The following is a 25,553-nucleotide window of genomic DNA, read 5'->3' on the forward strand; positions in this document are numbered from 1 at the left end:
GTAGTTCCAGAATCGCATTTGTGTCTTTGTGTGCAAATCTGCGATGCTGCAGGTTCAGGCTGTTCACCTCTTCTTGCACAGTCTGCACTGTGTTGATTCGCACCTGTTCATCTAAGATACTGACTTTATATATGCCATTAGATTCATAAGCTTGCAAATATATTTCATTATCTTTTTCAACTATGCATTTTTTACTATCAAAATCTACATTAAAACCGTTTTTCGCAAGACTTGATACGCTGAGCATGTTGCAGTCAAGATTGGGAATATATACCACTTCACTCACAGTAGTTTCATAGATTGCATTTGGTGTTGGACACATCAAAATCCCAGACCCCTTTCCTTGGATATCTACAGTATTCCCATTTGCAACTTTAATTTGCCCACTGATACTTGAATCAAAAGTTTAAAAAAAATGTTTTGTCATAAGTAGCATGCTGTGAACATCCACTGTCAATAATCCATGAACCTTTATTTCTCTGGTAGCCTGGTGTAACTTCATAAGCTATAGATGCACTCTGTTTAATTTCTTTCTTTGGTCTTTCTGTAACTCTATCTTTCTTGTGATTAGAAGCTGTAGTCTTGCCTTTGTTAGCTCTATATTCAAACTGGTGAGAGTTTCTATTGGTTGGAGCCTTTTTATAGTTTCTGTTTAGAAACATGTAATTTGATTCAGAATTTTCTGGAGAGCTAAAAATTCTTCCTGTCTGGTTTCTACATTCATCTCTCAGAGCTTTAATGCTGGCTTCAAAAGATAATTGTTGTGCATTTACTATTGAGGCAAAAGCATCAAAAAGTTCTCCTAGGGATGCTATCAAAAATCCCCTTTTAATTCTATCAGGCATTTGAAAACCAGATGCAGTTAAATTATCTGTAATATTTTAAAATTCAGATATGTGTCTTTCACAATCCTTTTTTTTATTTATTTAATCTGATCCTGGTTAAATCTTTAATCAATGCTGCTTCAGTTTGGTGACTTGCAATCCCAAAAGATGCCTCTAAATTTTTAATCATTTCTTTTGCTGTTTCACAATTAGCTACATAGGGCAGTTGTTCATCAGTTAAATTGTGATAAATTACAGTTTGTGCATTTGTATCTTTCTTTTCCCATTCTGTTTTAGCTTGGCCTTCTTCAGGTTTGTCTGAGCTTAAACAATCAGTAAGCTCCATGGCTTTAAAGTCCAGTAATAATCTTTGTTTCCATCTTATAAAATTAACTGAAGTTAAAGCTGGCAATTTACCTAGAAATTCCTTCTTTTCTGCCATGCTTAACCCTGCCTCCTTCTGAGTAAAAACAGCAGACTAAAAATTTCTTCAGCTACTTTGGTATATGGGGGGGAATAATAAGAAACGCAGATACACTTTGAAAAATAACAAACCCCGAAAAATGCTTCTCAATTAATCTTTCCTTTTTGCTGGCTGTGGTTAAATTACTCTCTGGGCAACCATAACCTGTTGAGAGTTGTGTGGAACTTGTGTGAATTTCCCAAAAATGCGCAGCAAGAAGTGCCAGCCGTTTAGGCAGAATTAACTGGAAGTTCCCCTTTTTGGTAATTGCCTCTGTAACTGTCTCTTCTCTCTCTGAGGTGATTAAAACCTCAAGACACCTGTTCTCTCTCAGATCTTTAAAAAGTTATTGTTTCATACCTTTAAGATGTTTATTATGTAAAAAATCTGAAACCTTTAAGAATGATAACCTTATGTGAGTAAAATAGAATTCTTTATTTAATGATAAAAAGACCTCCTGAGTATTTTATTTATGTGCTAGTGTTTGGTGAGGGGAGATTACCATAAAGGGGAACTTCCAGTTAACTCTCTGGTGGCATGCGGGCGAGCGGGTGAGCTGGCTCAGCTGCGAGGAGGGCAAGAAGGAAAGGGAAGTGGGCAGAGGAGGAGGAGGTGAAGGAGAAGCAGCTCTCTGGTGGCATACGAGCAAGCTGGCTGGCTCAGCGGTGCGGGGCGGTGGGCTCTGGCCACTCAGGCATGGCCAGCTCTGCTTCCCTCCCTCCGTCCAGACCGACCACCTCCCTGCCCACCTGCCTCCTCTCCGGCCGGCACGGCCCTGCTTCAGTCACTCAACGGCGACGGCGGCGGCAGCTCCTTCCTGGCCCAAATGAAGTGCACCCGGCATACAAGACGACCCACCCCCCACTTGGAGGCATGTTTTTTGGGCCAAAAAGTCATCTTGTACGCCGGCAAATACGATACATTCAACAAATTAATAAATACAGCAACAAATAACTATCACTAATGGAGGGGGAAGAACACTACACAGAGAGGCAGAGCTCTCTTTGAATTTCAAAAGCTGGAAGGAACAATTGGTTAGTGCTGGATAGACAGACAGTCATTACAGCCTAGAAAAGTCCCTTCCAGTCACTGAAACTACAGATAGCATGTGAGGTTGCAAATATAACTCCAACATAAACCTAGGTCAAAATTTGATGCAGGTAGCAACCATACAGCCATTCTTTTATCAGTGATGTATCCAGCATTCCACCTCCAGTCTGTGGTGTTTGTAGCGGCTTATTCACACATTCAAGGAATTCACACACGGTGCTACAGTTTTCAGGTGATTATGGTACATATGTAAGCCTGCCTTCAGGGTGCAGTCCTACTTGCTGTGTGGATCAGAAGCATCACAAGAGTAGTATCCAGAAAGCTCAGTAAAAAGCTGAATCATTTCTGCAATTTCTCAACACTGTTAAGTCTGTTAAGAGCCAATCACAAATATTATTCAGTTAACATTTATAGACACAGCATGACATATCAGGATGCTAAGGTTTACCATCTCCGAGAGAAAATAAATACCTTATTTGAACTGGGATAGATGCTCTTTTGCAAGCCCACTGGTAGCAGAGAGGGTTAAACATTTAAAAGCCAACTCACTGCTTTAGTTGATGTTCTCTCTCTTCATCTCTTGCCATCTGTTTGCAGGATATATTCTCTGACATTGAATTTCTCCCTCATAAAAAGGCCGCAGTGTGGCTTTGAAACTCATTGCTGTTTGCTCTTCCCAGCTTCCTCATGAAACACTTGGGGGAGAGGGCCGCAATTGCCAGCATTCTTTTCCTGGCTGTGGAGATCAAGCTTTCTCTGTTATGCCACTGAATTTTCATAAAGAGGGCCACAAAGAAAACTCTTCAGAATGGGACCTCTAAAAATTTCTGGCACATTTTTAGCTTTTGAGGTAACACAGAACCCTGCATCTCTGTATGTATTTTACTACTGACTCCTGTACTGGAAAGTGTAAGCTTGGATACTTCTAGGTTTCTTCATATGGGTATATGGTAGAGAAATGTGACCTTCAGTGTTTTGGTGTGTACGAGCACCTTGCACCTTGTCATCCTAGCACCTTGTCACTTAGTGATGTCAAGTCAGTTGCCATAAAGTGTGAGTCATGACAGAGTAGAACTGGAATTTGACAAAGTACTTGGACACCCATGAGCAGGTGTGTGTGTGTGTGTGTGTGAGAGAGAGAGAGAGAGAGAGCGCACCTGAATGCCTCCCAATTCTTTGCTCCTAATGCTCCTTGGAAACATTTGTATCCCAAATATTTCTCTCTCTGCAGCTTCAAATGTCCTCCTCATTGACCAACCTTGGCAAACTTACCCTTCTGGTCTTCAACTCCTAGTTCAAATGAGTAGCAGCTACACAGGCTTGAGGATTCTGGGATCTGTAATGTTAACCTCCCACCACCATTTTCAAGCTCTAACCATTGGTATAGTTCTGTGGGATCTGTCCAGACTGTAGGTAGAACAAGACTATGGGAAATAGAAAGAGAAAAGTGGGCAGTAGTAGCTGAGAAGGATAACAAGCTGGGAGGAAAGAGTGCAGAAGAAAGCTGGAATGGTACTAAGTGAATCCTAGTGCTCAGCCACACAACTACATATAACAAGATTTGATTATTACTCAGTCAAAAGTTGAAGTCTGATTTGGGATAATCTGTAGGCTAGAAATGATTTTTCTTTTGTCCAAGCTATGTAATGGACCATATCTCCCCATATGATGCTTCTTGGGTCATCAGGTCTTTTAGGGTGGCCTCCTCTTGATCCCGGCATCTTTACAAGCAGGAACCTGACAGAGGGTCTTCTTGGTAGCTGCTCTCAGGTTATGGAATGCCTTTCTAAATGAGTGAAGACCTTTCTTTTTAGACAGGCTTTTAATATCTAGTTTCAATATAAGTTAAATGTCCAATGGTTGCTGCTTTTATATCCTTTTAAGTCTTCAATGTTTTAGAAATAGCTTTTGGATGAGTGTTTCAATATAACAATTTAAAATTATTTGTTTTAAATTCCCCTGGCCTTCCAGATGTTGCTGTCATCATTCCTTACTACTGTCTGTGCTGTTACCCTCATGGCCCCTACTTGTTTCACCAAACCAAGGGCTAACACTATGTATCCCACACATCGATACCAATTTGTTGTAATATGTGCCCCCTGTTTATTTTTTCCTCATAAAGGTGCACGTTGCATTCTCTTCTCACTGTCACCAGTGGATAACTTCAGTCCACAATATAAAATAATGTGAACAGAAACATAACTTATTTGTTGAAGTGAAGCGGAATGAGTAACAACGGAAGTTTTTCAGATATTCAGTATACATAAGCAATTCATTAACAGTTCCCTCAGTACATAGTTCTTTTCGCTTGCAGATTCATTGCCACCCTCTCTACCTATTTTCCTAACCAGCTCTTATCTCTCTGATTAACCAATTATCTCTCTGACTAACCAGCTCTATCTGTCTTCTCCTTCTCCAGCCAAGCCTCATATAGCTGCTGAGTCTGCCTCTTCAGCCCTCTCATAAAAAGGTAAAGGTTCCCCTTGACAATTTGTCCAGCGGTGTCCAACTCTAGACGGCAGTGCTCATCTCCGTTTCCAACCCATAGAGCTAGCATTTGTCCACAGACAATCCTCCGTGGTCACATGGCCGGTGTGACAAGACACAGAATGCCGTTTACCTTCCCACCAAGTGGTACTATTTATCTACTTGCATTTTTGCATTTTGCATGCTTTCAAACCGCTAGGTTGGCAGGAGCTGGGACAAACAATGGGAGTTCACTCCATCGCATGGATTCGATCTTATGACTGCAGGTCTTCTGACCTTGCAGCACAGAGGCTTAAGTGGCACGTCCCTCCAGCCTTCTCATAGGTTCATGCAAATCAGCTCATGAATATGAATGACATGAGTGGCGTGGGTGGTCGCCACATTCCTCCCCCCTAAGGAAAATTTTGTTTCATGAGGGAAAACCTTACAGTTTACCCTTATGAACAACGGAACATACAGGGAAAATCACATAAAAATACTTACCATCATCTTAATAATATGCTTACCAGCTATGTCTTAAATCAGACAACATATTTCAACATGTAACACATTATAATGCCATATACTTATCCATACCTTATACTACAATTTTCTTTCTATTACTATGTTTACTAGACCAAATTTATCACTTTAAACATGTAAAACAATTATAAACATTTGCATTTCTCACATTAATACAAATTACATTACCTCTACATTAATAATGCTTCTCACCATTATTATTTCCCATCATTATACACCTCTCAGTTCATCAGCATCCAAACAAACATTGCATTTTCATCATATTTCATAACTAGTACACAAACAGAACATTTAATACAACATCAGAAACTCTTTTTCCACCTATTAATCATTTGGCCTTTGTGACGGCGCATCAACCACCATGTTCTCGATCCTTTTCACATTGCGAATCTCAAAACAAAGTCCTATAAGAATAGGGCCCACCTCATCAGTTTGTTGTTGTTGGACCAAATAGTCCTTAACCACAAAAGTGGGGAACAGTCAGTGCATAACACATGTCTCCCACAAATGTAGGGCTTCAGCTTTTGCAGCATCCTTACAGTAGATAGGAACACCCTCTCAATGGCAGACAAATGTCTCTCACCGGGTGGAATTTCTCCTGCTGATCAGAATCACTGAGTGTAGATTCCCACTGTCATCCGCTTGGCACAGCACAGCTCCCAGAACCATGGTCGACACATGAACTCCCCGCTGAAGTCCGGTGCAGCAAAGACAGGTCCTGAAGTTCGCGCTCTCTTAACTCTCTTTGGATGATCAAAAGCTACCTGGCACTCTGACGTCCACTGGATGTCCTTGGCTTGCCTCTTCTGGGTTAAGCCTCTTCCCTTTCTGAATAGTGACTTAATTTTCTCAGCTGTGGGAAGGTTAGGCAGTTTCTTCCACTCCTCCAGCACAGCTATGACTGTGTTCTTCCTTGAAATCCTATTGCTTATGCCTTCCTCCTCACCAACAAATTCACCCACAGGTACTTTTGTTGCAGAATTCTCCATATGTGGGGGTCCACTATCATGGGTCAATTCACATGCAATCTCAAACACTTGGTTTATTTAGATGCATTGAGATTTTCATCATATGGTTCTATCCCTCTAATCTTTGGTTTATCAGGTACCGGATTTTTTTGCAAGATTCTCAGCGCATCAGCAGCTGCATGTGGAGACTTCCCAATACTAGTCCCCTCAGCCCTTCAGTGCTGCTGCAACAAATCCACAGGTCCTGACTCTGCTAACTGCAATTCGTTCCCCTCTATAGGTCTCAACATCAATACTTCTTCTCTGGGATTAAATATTCTTTCCCTGGCCTTACTGCCATACCAGTGTTTTTGCTTTCCCTGAGTGCTCTTTAAGTTCTCTGCTGCTGTTTCCAGAGACTGTTGTAAAGAATTCATCCTCATTAGGGTCCCATCAAATTTCTCAACTATTTTTCTGGGGATGGTAAGGGGATGAAGTGATGTGGGTAATGCCGCAAACCTGCCACAATCTCTTCATTAATTTTGAAGTGAACAAAGTCCCCAAATCTTTAATTATTACGGAAGCAAAACCAATATGACACATATAATTCATTAGAGCATCTGCCACTGTTTCTATATTCTGCAAAGGTACAGCTTCAGGATATCTTGTGGCATAATCGATAATTGATAAAATGAATCTATTCCCACGCTTAGTAACTTTGGGTAGGGGTCCCACTATATCTAGGCCTAGTTGTTGAAAAGGGGTCGAGATCACTGGCAGTGGGTGCAGCTTAGCCATTGTTTTGTCATTACCAGAACCTTGTCTTTGGCAAGTGTCACAGCTCTGGCAAGATAGCTTAACATGTTTCCCCATCCTGGGCCAATAGAAGTTCTGAGCAATTCTCTACTTAGTAGATGAGATACCCAAATAGGCTGAAAATATATCTTTATGCGCCTTTTCTAACAAAAACGTTTCTATATTTAAAGGGTACTACCAGCTATCTGTGTATGCTTTCCCTCACCTGATAGGATTCACTAGAACCTCTCTATATAGTAAGCTTTCCTTTACATGACATCTTTCAAGGTTTTCAGAAGTCAGTGGAACTTCCTTAGTCTGTCTAAAGCATTCAGTTAAGATAGGGTCCTTCTTTTGTTCTTTGATGAAAGATAGATTCTTAGGGTTTCTCAGAATAACCAGATCAACTGTCTCTCTCACGTCTCTTATTTCAGGAAGATTTCCATCTTTTCTGTCAGTGGCTTCAATTTGAGAGCGAGTTGTCACAAAAACACTCTGCACATGCACACCTATTAAACACAGGGCAGGAATTTGATTAGATATGGCCACCTTCTAAACTCCTGACCATCCCTATATCTCACTGGTATTTTAGCCATTGACAACACCACTGTTTCAGAACCAGTTCCCTTAATAGAAATATTTTCATGGTCTAACACATTTTCCTTAGGAACTATATCAAGGTAACATATTGTAACTTGTGAATAAGAATCTTTGAGTGCTAGATACATATTATTATTAACATAGATAACATCTCCTGAGCTACATAGAAGATTTTGATTACATTTTATCAGAAAGCACTGAACAACTCTGGCCTCCGGGAGATCTTGGGTCTCTGACCCTTCTGTTACTTGTGTTGCTATGGCAACAGCTCCACTGCTGGCTTCAACTGCCACATTAGCTGTCTTATTGTTTTCAATACAATACACTGGTTTTGGTGGTTTATAACCTTCAGGCTTTGACTGACTGAAATTCTTGCCCTTATTTCTCTCACAATTGATCAAAAAATGAGCTTTCTCACCACAAGCATCTGTTTACTGCTTTTAGGCTCAATATAAAGGGCCTTGTTAACCTTTCCCTCAGAACTATTAGGTTTCAGGTGACTGTGCTCTGTGGATGAGGGCTTATCTCTAAAATGGCTTCCAGTAGCTTGTGTACTTCTGAGGTAATCTCTACTGGGTTTACCTCTCCTGTCATCCCACAGTTTTCTACCAATTTTTACCTTAGAAAAGGATATCTGATCTCATAAATGGAATCAGCATATTCAGACGCCTGTATTATATTTTTAGGATTTTTGTCCTTGACCAAATAATGCAGTTCCCCTGGCAACATTGAATAAAATTGTTCTAAACCAACCACATTTATAATTTGGTCTAGAGAAGTGACATTTTCCTGTTCCATCCATTTGTCCAAACATTGAATCAGTTTAGTCCCCAACTGGGTGTAAAATTCTTCAGGCTTTTTGGTAAGGGAGTGAAATTTTCTCCTAGGATGTTCTGCATTTATGCCAAATCTAGAATACAGTGGTGCCTCGCTTAATGATTGCCTCATTAAACGACGAAACCACTATACAATGACTGTTTTGGGATTGCAAAATGATGTTTTAATGGGCAAAATTCGCTTCCCGATGATCGGTTCATTGCTTCGGGAACAGATTTTTCGCTAGATGACGTTTTTAAAACAGCTAATCGGCAGCTTCAAAATGGCTGCCCGCTGTGTAAAATGGCTCCCCGCTATGTTTTTGGATGGATTCCTCGCACTACGGGCACAGAAAATGGCCGCCCCTATGGAGGATCGCTAGACGGTGAGTTATTCAACCCCTTGGAACGCATTGAACGGGTTTTCAATGCATTTCAATGGGATTTTTTATTTCGCTTAACGAGGATTTCGCTCTACAGCAATTTCGCTGGAACAGATTATCCTCGTTAAGCGAGGCACCACTGTATACTGTTTTTCTATATGCCTCAAAATCTCTAGCTTGCTCCAGAGTCATCTAAAAATAAAGCTCAGCTAAATCTCCACTTATTTATGATCTCAAAACTATCACTCTTTCATCATCCTTAATCTCAAATTCCCAGCATCCTCTCTCAAATGATATCAGGAAAGATTCAGGTCAATCTCCTATATTGGGGAAATGTCTTTAGATCTATTTTTGAGAGATTTCCCTCCCTAGAGTTGTTGTTGTTGTTGTTGTTGTTGTTGTTTTGTTGTTGTTGTTGTTGTTATCATTATCATCATTATCATCATCATCATCATCATTATTATTATTATTATTATTATTATTATTATTATTATTATTATTATTATTATTATTATTATTATTATTACTTCTTTGAGCATCTAATTCCAATTTTTTCGTCTGTATTTGAAACTGCATTTGTCTGTTTCCTTGCTCAAATTCCATTTGTCTGGCTTTCTATCTAATTTCCAGTTCCTTGAGCTCTAGCTCCTTAGCTTTCTCTTCAATTTCTAATTCCATGGCTTTTTCTCTGAATCTGTACTCCTAGTTTCAATTTCTCCAGATCTAGGGAGTTTTGAATAATTTCCCGTGAGGGTTCCTCAGCTATTTGAGGGTCTCCATTTCTTTTCTTTTTTTAACATTTTATTATTTTTATAACATACATACCTACAAAGACAAATACAAAAAAGAACACAAAAAAGACAGAAATACCTACAAAGCAATAACAAAAAAAACTAACAGAACATACAAGACTAACAAAACATACAGCGGGGAGGTATTTCTCATACCAGCTTATCTATTATATAACATCTGACTACAGGAATAATATATGCTATATTCCACATCCCTATTTTGTTTGTCTAATTAAGTATCTAAACATCCTAAATTTATAAAGAAGATATTATAAACTCCCTCATCTGCATTTCCATCCATCTAACTCTCATCATAAACATTTCTCATTTCCTCTTAAAAATTACTTATCTACCATAATATCCACACAGGCCTGTTCATTCCTCGATGATCTCCATTCTTGTATACAGAAGACTGTGTATTTAATCTTGTGAGCATAAACACTCTTATAGTTCACACATATTTAATATTTCCATATATGTGCCTCTAAACAAAACATCTAAATATTATTATTCATCATCATCTAGCCTTAAATTTCATGTCTGGCCAAATTTGCTTATATATCTTAAATCAATTGATTTCTGTTATTTATTCAGCAAGTAACGTCCTCCTTTCTAATTTTTATTTATCAACCCCAGTGTTGTCAAACTAGGATTGGCCTCTCTAATCTTGTCACATTATACAGAGTATTTTCCAGTTTTGAAATGTCATCTATAATATTTCTTTAAAACATTTTCAACGCGATTGACTAATTTCACCCCAATATAATCAGTGGTTTGGTTTTGGAGCAACAACATAGTGTATGACCCCTGGTTGTGAATTTCTGCCCACAGCTTTGCCCATTTCCCCCCCCTTTATATTCTCTCTTACCAGAACAGTCTTGATATGCATTCTCCCTTCCCCGTCCCCCCTTTTGTCTTTTTTAGGCATCTTTTGAAAAAAAGGAAAGTTTTTCTTCTCTCTCTCTGGTTTCTCTTCAGATCGTACAAATGCTTCGCCTCTCTCTAACGACAGCAGCTGTTCCAGGGCATCAACAAGTTCATGCCACTTGAGATCTCCTTCTCATCAGGTTACCAAATAGCAGATTTCATCTTTTACTTGCTGTAGCTTAGCAGCAGATCACTAATCTTCATTCTGCAGTCAGTTAATAAATCTCGGCACCTCCCCCTCCGAGCAGCTAACTCACCATCATGGCGACTTCACGAGACAGATTGCATGCAGGAAAGGAACTCTTCCAAAAAACAGACTGCCATCTGCGATTTGGTGGTCCCAAAGCCCTCACCTGCAAACAAGCCCTACTCTCCTATGGGCGCTTGCCCCCCTCTTCACCGAGGGGGTCCTCTGACTCAGAGTAAGCCCAGGGGAATCCAGAGCTCTGGAAGTCCCCTGTTTTCCTCCCTTCTCCGAGGGTCTCCATTTCCATTCCCCTCAACCTCTTAAGGATCAATTTCCTCCTGTAGTGAACAGCCCTGCCCTCACCTGTTTGTCACAGCTGAACAGTGGAGAAGGAGCCAATGAGAGGATGGAAGGCAGAGCCAAGGTGGGGAGGGAAGTGGATATAAAGGCTGGTGTATGCAGTATGAAGAGAGATTCTGGTAGTGAGAGACAGTATGAAACTTAAATGTGAACTAAGAGTGAGTTAGAGATCTGTAAGAATGCTAAATGGAACAGAGAGTTAATAGAGTTTTAAAGTTAAAGTAGAATTGATTCAAATACAAGTGATTAGCAACCTGTGATTTACCTATTGAATATTAATCATATATCAACTTCCCTGATCTAATAAATAACTTAAGTTTTAAAAGCACACATCTCCATAATTAAAATGGTATTAAAACAGTAATATCTGGTGGCAGTGAAGAAAGAAGAGCAAGAACCTCATGAAGACCTGAGGGTATAGGGGCTTCAGAGGAGATTGCCACAAAAGTGGTGACCAGCGGCGGGATTCGAATTTAATCCAGTAACGCCTAGATACAGAAAGGTTCCCAGAGCAGAAAAATATACTGTATTTTAGTGAGGGGATCTAAAGTGAATGGAGTGGGTAACTTCCTTGCGCTTTTTAGGGGGAAAAGCTTAGTAGGAAGGCTCCTAAGCTCAGATTGGGGGGCTAAGATAGGGACAGGCTCTGAGGAAACCATTTCTGGAAGGAGTTTACCTCAAGCAGAGAAGGGCCAGTTGGCTAGTTTGTCCTGAGCTCAAAGGATAGAGTTCTGAGGGGACTAAACGGAGGCCAAGGTCAGAAGAAGCTGAGGTGACTCAAATCAGCAAAAACTGAAAAGAGTTAAAGCTGATATTTCTGTTTATTTGGTGCCTATAAGCAGGAAGAGACACTTTGTCTCAGGAAGAAGGCATGGCCGGGAGCCAGAGGTCGAAATACAGTATCTTAACAGTGGATGATCACTGGGGGAAGTAACTTTATTACAAACTCTAACTCACTGGGAAAGAAAAAAAGTGTACATTTTAAATTTGAGGCTTGTAAATTGAAGCAGAAGCCTACATAACTAAACATGCCTTCCATGCGGGGCAAAAAGGCGGCAGAGATGCCTCGTGAGGGTGCAGATGACTCAGTTCAGGAGGGGGAAGAAACTCAAGAAGGAATTACCTCAGAGAGGGAAATGGGGACCTCAAGGTGGGAGGACTCTATAGAATTCCAAAAATGGAAATTAGAGAAAGAACAAGAAAGGGAATACAAACTAAAACAACTAGAAATGAAGGCTAGATCTGAGGAAAGACAGCGGGATTTAGAAAAGGAAAAGATGGCCGTGGAGAAGGAGAAAGAAAAGAAGGCCACTGAGAAAGAGAAGGAAAAGTTAGAATTGGAGAAGGAAAAGCTAGCCCTGGAAAAGGAAAGGATGTCATTTGAAATAAGGAGATTGGAGCTGACAGCTCAGGCTAATAATAATAATAACAATAGCCAATCTAATTCTGAAGAGAGACATCTGTCCAAGGCAGACCTTAAAAGATTCCCTGTATTTAGAAAGGGCAATGATCCTGAATCTTTTATGATTATGTTCGAGCGTGCGTGTGAATATTTTGAAGTGGGGAGATCCGAACACATGATGGCGATGAGGTCTCAGATTAGTAGCGGGTTAGCGGATATATACACCGAAATGCCATTAGAATTAGTGAAAGATTTTGATGAATTTACAAAGTTGGCATCAGTGCTGAGCATTTGAGACGAAAGTTCAGGGCTCTGACAAAAAAAAACCCTGAAGAATCTTACTTTCAATTGGGGGCAAACTTGATCAGATATCTTGACAAATGGCTACAACAGGAGGGAGTTGAGACTGTGCAAGATATTAGGAACATCATAGGGCTAGAACAGTTCTATTCACTTCTACCTGGAGAACTGTGAGAGATTAAAAACCCAAAGACGTTCAGGAAGCTGGAGGGGTCACAGATTTTATTTCACACATTTGAAACCCACGTTTTTCTGAGGTAAAAGTGGGGGGGGGAAATGTGGGAGGACAGCAAAAAGGGGCCCAAGGTTTACTTCAAGAACCAGCAGGCAAGTGGCGGCCATTTTGTAGGCAAGCCCACAGAACAGAGCCAGCCAAAATACAAGCACTGGGAAGGACAAGGAGATAAGACTCTTAGCCCAGAACTGAGAAATTCACAATCATGTTTTGGTTGTGGAGAGAGAGGACATTTTGTTTTGCAATGTGCTAAGGCCAGAGAAGAGGCCAGAGAAGAGGGTCAAAAAGTTGATTCGCCCAAGCCTAAGTCAGTGTATCATGTGCAGCAGAACAAAGTTACCTCAGAGAATGGCGAAACAGTAACTCATAATTCGAGTGCAGCTAGGGCAGAGGGTCAGGAAAGGCTAGGAGAACAGCTGCCTGTAGCTGAGATTGTCCATTGCTATCTTATAGAAACCAACCAGGAACTTTTTAAAAGTTCTGAGGACAGCATTTTCATAAATGAAACAAAATATATGGCTCTGAAAGACTCTTGCTCTCAAGTCACTTTGTGCCATCCAGACATAATACATCCAGAGGACATATTGAAAGGTGAAAGCCGGACAGTTAAAGGGATAGGTGCAGACCTGATTACCATGCCAGTGGCTGAGGTACCTATAAGATATCAAGGGTGGAAAGGATTATGGAAAATAGGGGTGGCTGAGCAATTGCCTGCGCCTTGTTTAATTGGGATCGACCTCACTGAGCATGTCAAAGTGTTTTAGTGCAGACTCACGTCCAACAGAAAGAAATAGGCAAAGCAGAGGATAAGGGCGAAATTCATACAGAGCTGATGAGGGGAGAAGTTCCTACAGCTGGATTAATACCTGTTCTACTACAAAATACAGTTAAAAGGGAACAGAAAGCAGATCCCACATTGGATCAAGGTTACTGTATAAGGAATTTGGCGAAGGTCAGTTAACCCCTCAAAGGTTCTTCCTAGAAAAAGACCATGTGGACAGGGAGGCCTGTGTGAATCCCAGTGGGGGAGGGGAGACCCACCTCAAGCAGCTGATTGTTTCTCTCAAAGATCAAGTCGGGATAGAGGAGCAGGGGCACACTGGTACCTTTGCAGCTAATATGGACATGATAAATACTGACCAAAGATTGGCTCAAAACTTTTATTGGCTTGAAATGGAGGAGCAGATAAAAGAATTTGACCAGAGGTGTGAAGGAGGTCAGAGGCAAGGCAATGGCAGTGACAAAACTGATGCCAAGCAATGTCCTTTACCTGCCATTTCGAACTCAGTCCAATGCAGTGGTTTGGACATAGTTGGACCGTTGCCCAGAGTTACCCTGAGGGGAAACAGAATCATTCTGAATATCACAGATTGTGCAGCACGTTATCCCGAAGCAGTTCCCCTGAGGAATATTGAGACTCAGAACATTGTAGACGCCCTGCTGAAGCAAATGGGTAGCATGAGGTTTCCTTCTGAGTTCTTCACGTGTTTAAGAACCTCTTTCCTGTCCAAGATGGTGAAAATAACCTCCCAAGTGAATGAGGGAGATTACTTTGGACTGTTAAAGGGAAGGACAGGCAGGATAGTGGACTGGGTGAAAATGATCATGCCCTACTGGCATTGAAAGGAGCCAACAGTGAAAGCCTCGAGTTACCTTATGGGGAAAGGAGGGGCGGACCAAAATACAACCCAGAGAACGTCCAAATCAGTCACTCTCTTTCCTCAGAACAACAAAAAGAAGTGAGAGCCATGCTTCTGAGGGACAAGCAGGTTTTCTCCAACAAGCCCGAAGTAGCCAAGGGTGTAGTGTACTGGTTTGACACTGGAGATGGACGCCCACACATGGTACAACTTATAGAGAACGAACCTATCTAGCCAAACTTTGGGGCCAGAAAGCAAAGTTGGTTCAAGATAAGAGAAGGAGAAAGACCCTGAGAAAACATGCATGGCCATGTAGAGAAGGCAGAGGGGTGACCTATCGAAAGCTAAATAGGTTGAGACGTAGCCTAAACCTGCCAGTAGTGCAAAGTGCAAAAGCATTGAGAGTTAGGCTCGATCTTGCTAGGCCCTACCTAAAGGCTTTATCCAAGAGCATCACAAGAGCAGCTCCAGAGGGAGAGGTGAAACTCTGTAGAGCAGCTAAAATTACAAGACGGAAAGAGAGATGGAAGACAGTACCAGAGGCAGTCCACTTGCAGAGAGGTCCTGAGTGCCAGAGAGGCGGCGCCATCACGGAGGGTTCTGGATTCGAGACAGGAGACAAGACAAGCCAGGCGGATGACTGCAAGATCCTTCATCAGAGGTTGTTCCGGAGAGGGAAGCTGCAGGGTGGCGACGGACCCCAGCTGTCTGCAAGTCGTGAGTATCGTGAAGGTGCAGAGGGAGGTGGACTTCACCACATCTCAAGGCGCGCCGGAGCATAGGACAATTCCTTTAAGAGCACTACCACTCCACCAGGACTACAGTTTTGGACTTTCTAAGAGGACGATAACGTGGTGTTGAGGGACAACACTTACGTCATAGAACTTGAACTGAGAAAAATTAAGATGTGGACAAAAGAGACTCTTAATGTTGTGGCAGACACCCTGGCGATGTGCACCAAAGATTTATGAAGAAGGGAATGGACTTGGTTAATGTAGCTAAAGTGATAAAATGTTGATTTGCACCTCGTTACATGTTATATGCTGAGTGTGCATGAAAAAATGTATGTAAATATTAAAAGTGTTATGTGTTATTGTTGGGTAAGCACCTGTGTAAATGATTGAAGTGGTGAGGAATGTAATTGAACGAGTAACTGGATTGCAAAGTTAATGTAGAGCAAGCATATAAAGTGTTTAATTATTACTTATGGTCAAAGGTGGCAAGTTTGATTGCAATGTGGTATAGTGGATGGTTTACTACTGTAAAGCTTCTCGTTGTTCATGAGGGTAAAGCACTATAGGTTTTACCCCATGAAACAACTTTTTAAGAGGGGAGGTGTGTAGCAAACAGCCCTGCCTCACCTGTCCGTCACAGCTGAACAGTGGAGAAGGAGCCAATGAGAGGACGGAAGGCGGAGCCAAGGGGGGAGGTAGCTGGATATAAAGGCTGGTGTATGCAGTATGAAGAGAGATTCTGGTAGTGAGAGACAGTATGAAACTTAAATGTGAACTAAGAGTGAGTTAGAGATCTGTAAGAACGCTAAATGGAACAGAGAGTTAATAGAGTTTTAAAGTTAAAGTAGAATTGATTCAAATACAAGTGATTACTAACCTGTGATTTACCTATTGAATATTAATCATATATCAACTTCCCTGATCTAATAAATAACATAAGTTTTAAAAGCATACATGTTTCCATGATTAAAATGGTATTAAAGCAGTAATACCTGGTGGCAGCGAAGAAGAGCCTTGTGAAGACCTGAGGGGATAGGGGCTTCAGAGGAGATCACCACACCTCCATTACTGACTTTTTAGGTTTTTTGGGTGGCATAAATATGTACTTTCTTAATAAAAGGGACTGATTTCTATTGCTGAGTTAGTCAGGTCTCTTTTAAAAACACTTTTACTGCTGTTTTCTTTTTCTCAGTATGTTTCTGGGGTACTATGTAGCTCTCACTCAGCAGCTAATGATGGCTACACTTTCTCTGGCACCACACAGAACACTATATTTCTTGGTCTGAGACAATCTTCTTGCCTCCAGACACAAAACATTTCTCTACTTAACTACTTCTTCACTTCAGGCTTTTCAAAACTCCTTCAGCTCTATACTGATCTTAGGCTTTTCAAAATTTCCTCAGATTTATTTGGACCTAAGGCTTCTACTCCGTCCATGCCTGTCCTTTCTATCAGACTGGATCTTCTGAGTTAGCCTCTCTTGTCCTATAAATCCTGAGGTAAATATTTTATTTTGAGTAGGTACTTTTCCTCTTCAAGGACTTCCCTCAGATCTAGGTTTAGAAGACTTCCCTGAGACTCTAGCAGGTCACCCACTTCTTCACCATAGATCCAAAACTTCCTTCTATTTAGGAATACCTCACTCTTCAAACTATTCACATTCCCACACTGGATTATTTCATATCCTGCCACTGGACACCAATTGTGACATTCACTGTCATGGCTTCTGCTTGTTTCACCAAACCAAGGGCTAATGCTACATATCCCACAAGCTGACACCAAATTGTCACAATACCCACGTGCCCTGTTTAATATTCCCTCACAAAGGCACACGTCTTCTTCTCACTGCCACTAGTGGGTTACTTCAGTCCACAATATACGTGATGTATATCAGAACACTTCTCTTATGAACAGAAACAGAACTTATTTATTGAAGTAAAGCGGAATGAGTAATAACAGAAGTTTTTCAGATATTCAGTGTACATAGGCAATTCATCAACAGTTCTCTCAGTACAGTTCTTTTCGCTTGCAGATTGATTACCACCCTCTCTACCTATTTTCCTAACTAGCTCTCTCTCTCTCTAACCAGCCCTATCTTTCTGACTAACCATCACTATCTGACTCCTCCTTCTCCAGCCAAGCCTCATATAGCTGCTGACTCTGCCTCTCCAGCCCTTTCATAGCTTCATGCAAATCAGCTCATGAATATGAATGACATGAGTGATGTTGGTGTTCACCACACTGGCTATGGTGGAAGGCAGACTCCATAACATCAGAAAGGCCACAGGTTCTCCATCCCACAGTAGAAGGCTCAACTTGCTGAGACAGAACACTGGCTTTCCTGGTTATTAAGATTTCCTATTCTGGTTGCACTGTTTTCAGAAACTGTAGGCCACAGACTGTGACTTCCTTGCTGCTGCTCAGTAGTTCAACTCTGAAAAAACAAGAGTAAGATCCATAGCTTTCTGTAGCTAGTTGCTGTGTTCTGCTACCAGAGCACCCATGCTACCTACCTTAGCTCAGGAAAGCTTGCAGGAACAACTACTGTATAGTGAAAGCCAAAAAGTATTTGAAGACAATTTCATTCACTGATAAATTTTATAAAGATGATAGTGTTTCGAACATAATAAAACTACACTCTGTTGATGAAGCACCATCCTGGTTTCTGCAGATGAACGTCTTGCTTTGTTGGGTTTTAGAATTGTTTGGTAGTGTCTATGCATACAAAGGCAGTCTATTTTTCAAAAGAACATTGTGCTTTATTAATGCATTTCCATAACTGTATTTGGAGCTTTCAGATATATCTTGTTGCTTTAAAATCTTCTGTTAGGAAACTTGTTGAAGGTTATTTAACCAGATCTAAGTCCAGTCCCAGTCAGTTTATACACAGTTGTGATGGGTGCTCCATGCTGAAGACCTGTTAACTGTGAAGCCAGAATTTGTAGATGTACACCTACTCTTTGGCTATCATGCAGCCCCTCCTAGACAATAATCAAGGAAAAATAACATTTGTGGATCTTGAAGGAACAGCAGAGAATACCAGGACTATAATGGAGAAATGAACTACCCACTTCTTAAAATGAATGGATCACCAGGAAAGTCTAGTCCTCAAACACATGGAGAACTGGGTTATTTGGAATTCACTTGATAAGCTATGGACTGGAGTTGGTAGAATGAAAAGTGGACATAAGAAAATGGGGGTTTGTACCAACACAGTCCTTAATTAGTTCAGAGAAGAATAGGCAACTTCACACCTATGTCAGCATACGCTATGCCAGCAATGGTGAACCTATGTCATGCATGTCACAGCTGGCACACAGAGCCCTTTCTGTGGGCATGCAAGCCATAAGTCGCCATTGAGAAATACGTGTCCTCTGATCCCAGATTTTTGGCACTCCCCTCTGCTGGTGCAGTGGTCCAGCAGAGGGGTGCAATGGCAACCATTACCAGTCTAGACCAATGGGGGGATTGGAGGACCAGTAAGTATTTTTCTGTTAATACTGCCCATAGGGGAAAAAAACAAGCATTTAACCCTTGCAGTGCAGGGGCAGTTGCTTTTCTAAACTAAAACCCCAGTATTTGGGTTTTAGTTGCAGTGTTGGCACTTTGAAATAAATAAGTTGATTTTGTGTTGCAGTTTTGGCACTCGGGCTCAAAAAGGTTCACCATCACTGCTCTATGCCCTGCAACAAGTGCCATGGAGGACTTGGTGTTAACTGCCCCCAAATGCTCTTGATGTTGCCCATTACTGGTATACATCTTATATATTTTTAATTGTACTGTGATGCTTCTGAGACAAACAAAGAAAACAGGAGCCCTGTGCTTGCAGCAAAACATGGCAAAGACTAGGAGCCACTAAGCATATTAATACAATAATTTATTTGGCTGGCCAAGCAGGAACAAAAATGTATGAATGCTTTGGTTGACCTAGTAATGGTATTAAGATTTTGGAATTTATCTTCTGACAAACTTGGCACCTTTATTTAAAGTTAAGTCATTCACTGATTTAGTTCAAACAGAACTAATAAAACATTAGGCAAAATCCTCTTAACACAGCTTTATGCTGCACAAGCTGGATGATATCATCATCTGATATTAAATTAATTGAAAGCTTCCTGTTTCTCTCTTTCAGGTCCTGAGGCTCCCTAGTGCTGGGGGGGAGCCAAAAACATTGTGAGATCCTGATCCTGCTGACAATGATTTTTAGCTCTTACAGGCCTCCCCATTCTGAGGCTTCAAAAATTTCTCCAGGACATGAGTGAGTCCTAGGGAGCCTTGGAACCTAAAATGAGGAAGGCAGGAGGACAACTCTTTAGGTGACAAGTGGGTCCGATGGCAATTTTATATATATTTTAATTGTATTTTAATTGTTACATATCTTTATTGTATTTTAAATGCTGTAAGCCGCCCAGAGACCTTTGGATAGTGTGGGCGGCATATAAATTAAATAAATAAATAAATAAATAAATAAATAAATAAATAAATAAATAAATAAATAAATAAATAAATAGGAAGCTTTCAATGCATTATAAATTCACTGTTAACAACACCAGATGATGACATCATTCCACTTGTGTGGCATAAATTTATGCCAAAAGGATTTTTCCTAGATCTAATGAATATTTAGAATGTTCTCCTTGTGAAACTGATATTTCATCCATTATTTCGTTCTGTTTCCATATGTCTGACAAAGTGGACATGTCTATGAGCATTCACATTAAAATATAACAGGCACATGTTTTTCTCTTTCTTTTGTTCTGCTTCTTTGGGTTTTGCCTGATATGCTTGCACAGACTAACACTGCTATCTCTTCTAAAACTACAGTCCTAATAAATTTCTCAAGCTATGTGAGATATTTAATGACTGGCTTTAGTAGTGCCATCTCCCATGAGTTTCCATGGCCAAGCAAGGATCTGAAACCAGATGACCCCAAATCGCAATCTGTCACTGCCTCCGCTCCATCATACAAGTACTGATGTACTTGATACCTGTTGCTTGTGTGGGAAACTGTGTTAAAGCCCTTTCTGGAATCCTTGTTTTGTCACGGACCCTGACACCACACTTACTTCAAATTAAACGGATCTTTCTCTTCCTCTGCATACTTCCATGACGTAGGACAGTGGTTCTTAACCTTTGTTACTCGGATGTTTTTGAACTGCAACTCCCAGAAACCCCAGCCAGCACAGTTGGTGGTGAAGGCTTCTGGGAGTTGCAGTCCAAAACCCCTGAGTAACACAAGGTTAAGAACCAGTGACGTAGGAGATCCGTGAACCCGCCCCCTTCACTTAAAGAGTTAAATGGGAATAGTATTGATTCGGTTCAGGGGGGCTGTAGCTCTTGGAGGTTAACGGGCTAACCCTGCACGATTTGAAAAACAATTATCCATCTGAGAAGCGGGAGACTTTAACAACACACCTCTGCCCAAGAGGCGGCCACCTATGGGGCCGGTGGAAATTAACAACTCCTCCCAGTAACCGTTGGCCGCGGGTACTTCCTCTTGGGCGGAAGGCGGGGATTTCTGACGGGCAGAGAGCGAGCCTTCGATGCCACTTGACTCCGGAAGACAAGAGGCACGGCGGGTGCAGACAAGTGGAGGTGCTCTTGCCCCGGACGCCATGGCGAGAGCGGGTGGACTCGCGGGGCTGCGGTGGTGTTTCGAGGCCAGAAGCGCTTCACGATGGATGGGCTGCAGGTGCGACCCAGAGAGTCATCCGTGTTTCACTTTCCTACTTGCCTTCGCGCGGCGCCTGTTCTCTTGGTATCGTCCGCCTCTGGTATACTGAAGGAGTACACTTTCGGAAAACCTGGCTACCTTGACCAGAGTCCTGCTCTCTCCTCCTTTTCAGGAACTTCTAAGTTCTAAGGAACCCAGCTCCTTTTTGCGTCTTCTGCTTGCCCTTGCCCTTCCCAAACCTGCCTTCTGCCCCACCGCCTGCCGTGAGCTCTCAGCGGCTCTACCATTTATCCACATCTCCCCCATCATAGTTTCTTGCCACTTAGTGAGATACTTCATCCTGGATGTATGCTTCCCACTTCCAAGTTAGCTTCTTGAGTCTTTGCCGCCTCCATTTTGTCACATTCATTCCAGCCAGGGCTTTTCATTTATACTTCTGCTCTTTCGTGTACTTTCCCAGCCTGGTTTCACTTCTCTTTTTCAGTTTCACTATTCTCAATTCATTTGCCCTCTGCCGTTTCTTTCATGCTGCAATAGCACTCTTCTTCATTTTCTGGAATTTGCCCGATAAGAAAAAGCATTAATGAGCAACTAGATTTTAATTGCACAGCCTAATTAGCTGACAGGTATCTCCTTGATGTAGTGGACAAAGTGTTTGACTGGAATTTTGGATATCTGGATTCAAAACTGCTTAGATATGAAAGCTCATCTGAGGTTGACAATGGTAAAGCTACTCCTTATATATCTCACATGCCTTGAAACCCTCAGAGGTTCTTTGGATTTATGATTCTCTTTTCTTCACTGGTGTATCATTAGCTCCATACCTACCGAGCATATCAGTGCTGAAACAGAAGTGGGTGTCATTTTGGATGTTATATGAGCATGCATAGCAGCCTTATCCAGCTCTGTGCTCTCCAGGTTGGAGTTGTAATTCAAAATATCTGGAGGGCACCAGGTTGGAGAAGACTTATCTAAAGAGTTGAATTGTCTTGACCTCCACAAGAGTGCCTGAATGGGTGTATTGGTCACTAAACATGTAGAAAATGGTGATCCTGATCATTGGTAGAAGAATGCATTCCTGAGAGGAGCCACTTTAATCTGTTGTCACAATTTCCCTGTGAATACCCCTGTCTCTATGGAGGAGGGATGGTGAGAGTGGAGGAGAAAAGTTATGCAGTAGTACTGTATGTACTTCTTGACAGCTGGAAATGTTACATATTATTTTATTTAAAGGTGAAACTGGCTGATAGAGGATACGTTTCAAGTACCAAAGAGAAGATCTAGGAGGACACTGCTTTTCAATAACTTTTGATAAGGATCAAAAAGCAGCATTTCCAACAGATAACTTCACAATGATTCAGCCCAGCCATACCTAGAAGAGGGTGACGTTAATAATTAGGTAATATTTGGTGTGGTTCCCAACAAGTCTTTCCTTGTAAAATCACCCTGTCTCAGTCACCAACTTTTACATTGATGCCAAACATTACTGTCTAGTTGGTAGCACCTGAGCTGTCAATCTGGAAGCCCTCTTGGGGCTGTATGCTTTTCTTTGTCCCCTTTAAACAGTAGTGGATATAAAGTGGGGGCATAAAGTGGATATTGGCTGGTGCAAATTTAAGATTACTTCTTGTAGCTATAATGACAGCAGTTGCTATGCTAGCAGTCTAAACATGATTAAGAGATGCTGTCCTATGCCCCTTTTTCCTCTTCTCCCAGCTACACAAAATCCCCCTGAGCATTTTCTTGTTCAAAGTTAACTCTGGGATAACATTACTTCTATATTGTGTTAGCATGTTAGCTTTGTAATCAGGGTGAGAATCTGTTTTGCAAATCTTAGTAAAATCTAGCTAGGGTTAGGGCCAATGAAGGTGTAATATAGTGGCACAGTTAATATGTATGGGTAGCTTGTGGTCTGAACAGGTGGGATTTCTCCACGATTTCAGGATGAGCCCCTGTGCAGTTGGACCCTGTTAGTACCACAATTAGGGAAGGTGGGGGGATTACAAATGGGTTTGGTTAGGAGGAGAGACTCTTCTAATCATGCTTAGGAGATAGTTGGCATGCTATGTTTGTTAGGACATTGCCATTTATGCATTTTGAAACCGTAGATATTTTTGTAACAGAAGATGATAGACCAATTAAAGATAATGTTCTTTAAAATCAAGAATAGAAGAGGAACCAGAAAGAATAGATGATACTATGATTTAATGTCTTCCTACAGAAGGGATGCTTTCAGCCAAATACACCTGAGTCCTCTTGCTCTTAGCAGCACCATTCTCCTGCATTCCCAGAGGCACTATCGAGCCACTCTTTGCACAGAACTGACAAAACCATTGATTATTGGGAACATCCCATCTGCCTCACTGCAACCATATGAGGTAAGATGCTTGAAGCATTTAAAAAATTAACCATAGATGACTTACTGCTTGTTCAGATTAAGAGGGTTTTGCACATTATCACACTGTGTTCTGGAGGTTGTAGATTTTAATGTTTATTTATTTATTTATTTGATTTATACCCTGCCCATCTGGCCTAAAAGACCACTCTAGTTGTAATTCTTAGCAACTCTTTGTTTACAAGGAAGAGTTTGCCCTTGCTGGATCGAATCAATTCCTGTCAAGAGTCTGAGATTCTGGTTCTTTCATCTCATTCCAACTCATGTCAAGCTTCTTATTCAGTTCTTCAATACCTATCCATTCAAATCAGATGTTGAAATGAGTTAATGGATTTGTATTTCCAGGAACTGCCTATATAGGCAAACTCTCCGAGTAACAATAGATATTGTGATTACGTGGGGGGAGGATTTCTGACACATTTCACATTTTCTCTGCAACCTACATTTAAACCTCTGAGCAAGTTCAAACATATTTATGGGTAATCTGGCCTTTCTCACCAGATTACTCATAAACATGTTCAACCCCACTCATAAACTCAAACACAGGTTGCAGGGGGGGAAATGACATGCCATAGAAATTCTCCCCCTAGATTAGCTTGTAATTCTCCAGCCCCTGCCAGTAATGTCTGATAATGTGTTTGTGATAAAAACACCACAGCCTTGTAAACAGGCCAAAAGATTTGCTGCAGCACACAAATTGTTTCGAGCCCACCCATAAATGTTTACTCATTTGTAGTACAATGATAGCCTGAAGGAGAGAGCTATATGTGAGTGAACCCGTGATCCCATCCCAGAATTTCAGGGGAGTGTTCCCTGTCAGTCATGAGCTGCCTATAGAACTAAGAATCCTCTTAGATATACAGAGATTTTCTTTTCTCTATTGGTAGCTTATGGACCAAGTGAGGAGGGGTACCTCAATCTGAAATATTTGTATGAGATGCTGCCCCCCAACCCCAGACCATAAGCTACACTGAGCACATGGCAAAATGCTATCTTCCAGATTTTGTCAGATTGCAGCTCCCATCAGCTACAGCCAACATAACTAGTGGTGGAGGATGCTGGAATTTATAGTCCATTAATATCTGGATTGCAACATTTTACCCATCTCTGCTTTATCTGGAAAGCATGATGTGCAAATCCACAAAAGATGGAGTATTGTTCTGCATATTTTTGTCATGGATTAAAAAAAACAGGTCTCTAAGCAAAACACTGTTAAATGCTGACTGGCAGTTCATGAAGTTAATGAGTGTTTTCCAGTTAAGCAAATATAGATGGTGGTTTTTACTTTTCAATTTAAACAAACGCTTAAGTGTTTGTGCATTAATCAACATGTGCATTTAAGTCTGCATTCCTTTGGCTCTTCACGTGAGTTATTTGGGAAATTATGACTGAAAAAGAGACCTTCTCAAGGGAACAATAATTTATTGGTATCAGTGCTTATTCTCTGAACAGCTGAAATAGTATTAGGCTTCTAATAACTACTGTAGTATTAACTATGAAAAGGTGAGATGTGTCCGAATATCTGCCTAGTACAAGGTGATAGCAGATTTGTGTACGTATTTGTAAGTGAGCCAGTGATGAGAATTAGGTAAAGAAATTAATTTTTTTAAAGGAAGCAGTTTTAGTTAGAAACTGGTCTAGGTCAAATGCTATGAACACCAGCAATTCCTGAATAGTGGTGTCGAAGATAGGATATGAAAAAATTTAAGTTAATACTGTGTGCTATGTGGTGTCAAATCAGAAATGACTTATAGTGACACTACCTGGGGTTTCAGGTTAAGTGAGGTATTTAGGGAGGGGTTTTACCAGTCCCCCCTCCCCACAGTGAGTTTCCATGGCTCATCAGGGATTCAAACCCAGATCTCCTGGATCCTAGTCTGTCACGCTATCCACTGCACCACTCTTAGTAAACTTAATTCTAGGAGCATAAATTTAAGTTATATACTGTTGGTAAGAAACATTCAAACATCACAGACAGCTCAGGATCCCTTAGTAATTAGAAGCTGAAACAAATCTAACAAA

At 41.1% G+C, this 25,553-nt stretch overlaps 1 protein-coding gene across 9 annotated transcripts in view; it reads left to right on the forward strand.

Moving 5' to 3' along the window:
- The window catches only part of LOC110091080 (quinone oxidoreductase-like protein 2), a 131,753-nt gene that overhangs the window by 30,328 nt on the left and 75,872 nt on the right, over positions 1-25,553 (forward strand). For 4 of the 9 annotated variants that reach the window (XM_072998197.2, XM_072998194.2, XM_072998191.2 and 1 more), the window contains exons 1-2: positions 20,795-21,154; positions 23,358-23,514. The exons of 1 other annotated variant lie outside the window; for it this stretch is intronic. In XM_072998197.2, coding sequence (XP_072854298.2) covers positions 21,006-21,154; positions 23,358-23,514 — 306 coding nt within the window. In that variant the 5' untranslated portion in view covers positions 20,795-21,005. Of the gene's footprint in view, positions 1-20,794; positions 21,155-23,357; positions 23,515-25,553 lie in introns of those variants that run through there. 4 more of the 9 variants (XM_072998193.2, XM_072998192.2, XM_078392388.1 and 1 more) reach the window with 2 other exon arrangements.

The sequence above is a fragment of the Pogona vitticeps genome, chromosome 4 (assembly GCF_051106095.1).
Source record: "Pogona vitticeps strain Pit_001003342236 chromosome 4, PviZW2.1, whole genome shotgun sequence".
Classification (NCBI taxonomy): Eukaryota; Metazoa; Chordata; class Lepidosauria; order Squamata; family Agamidae; genus Pogona; species Pogona vitticeps.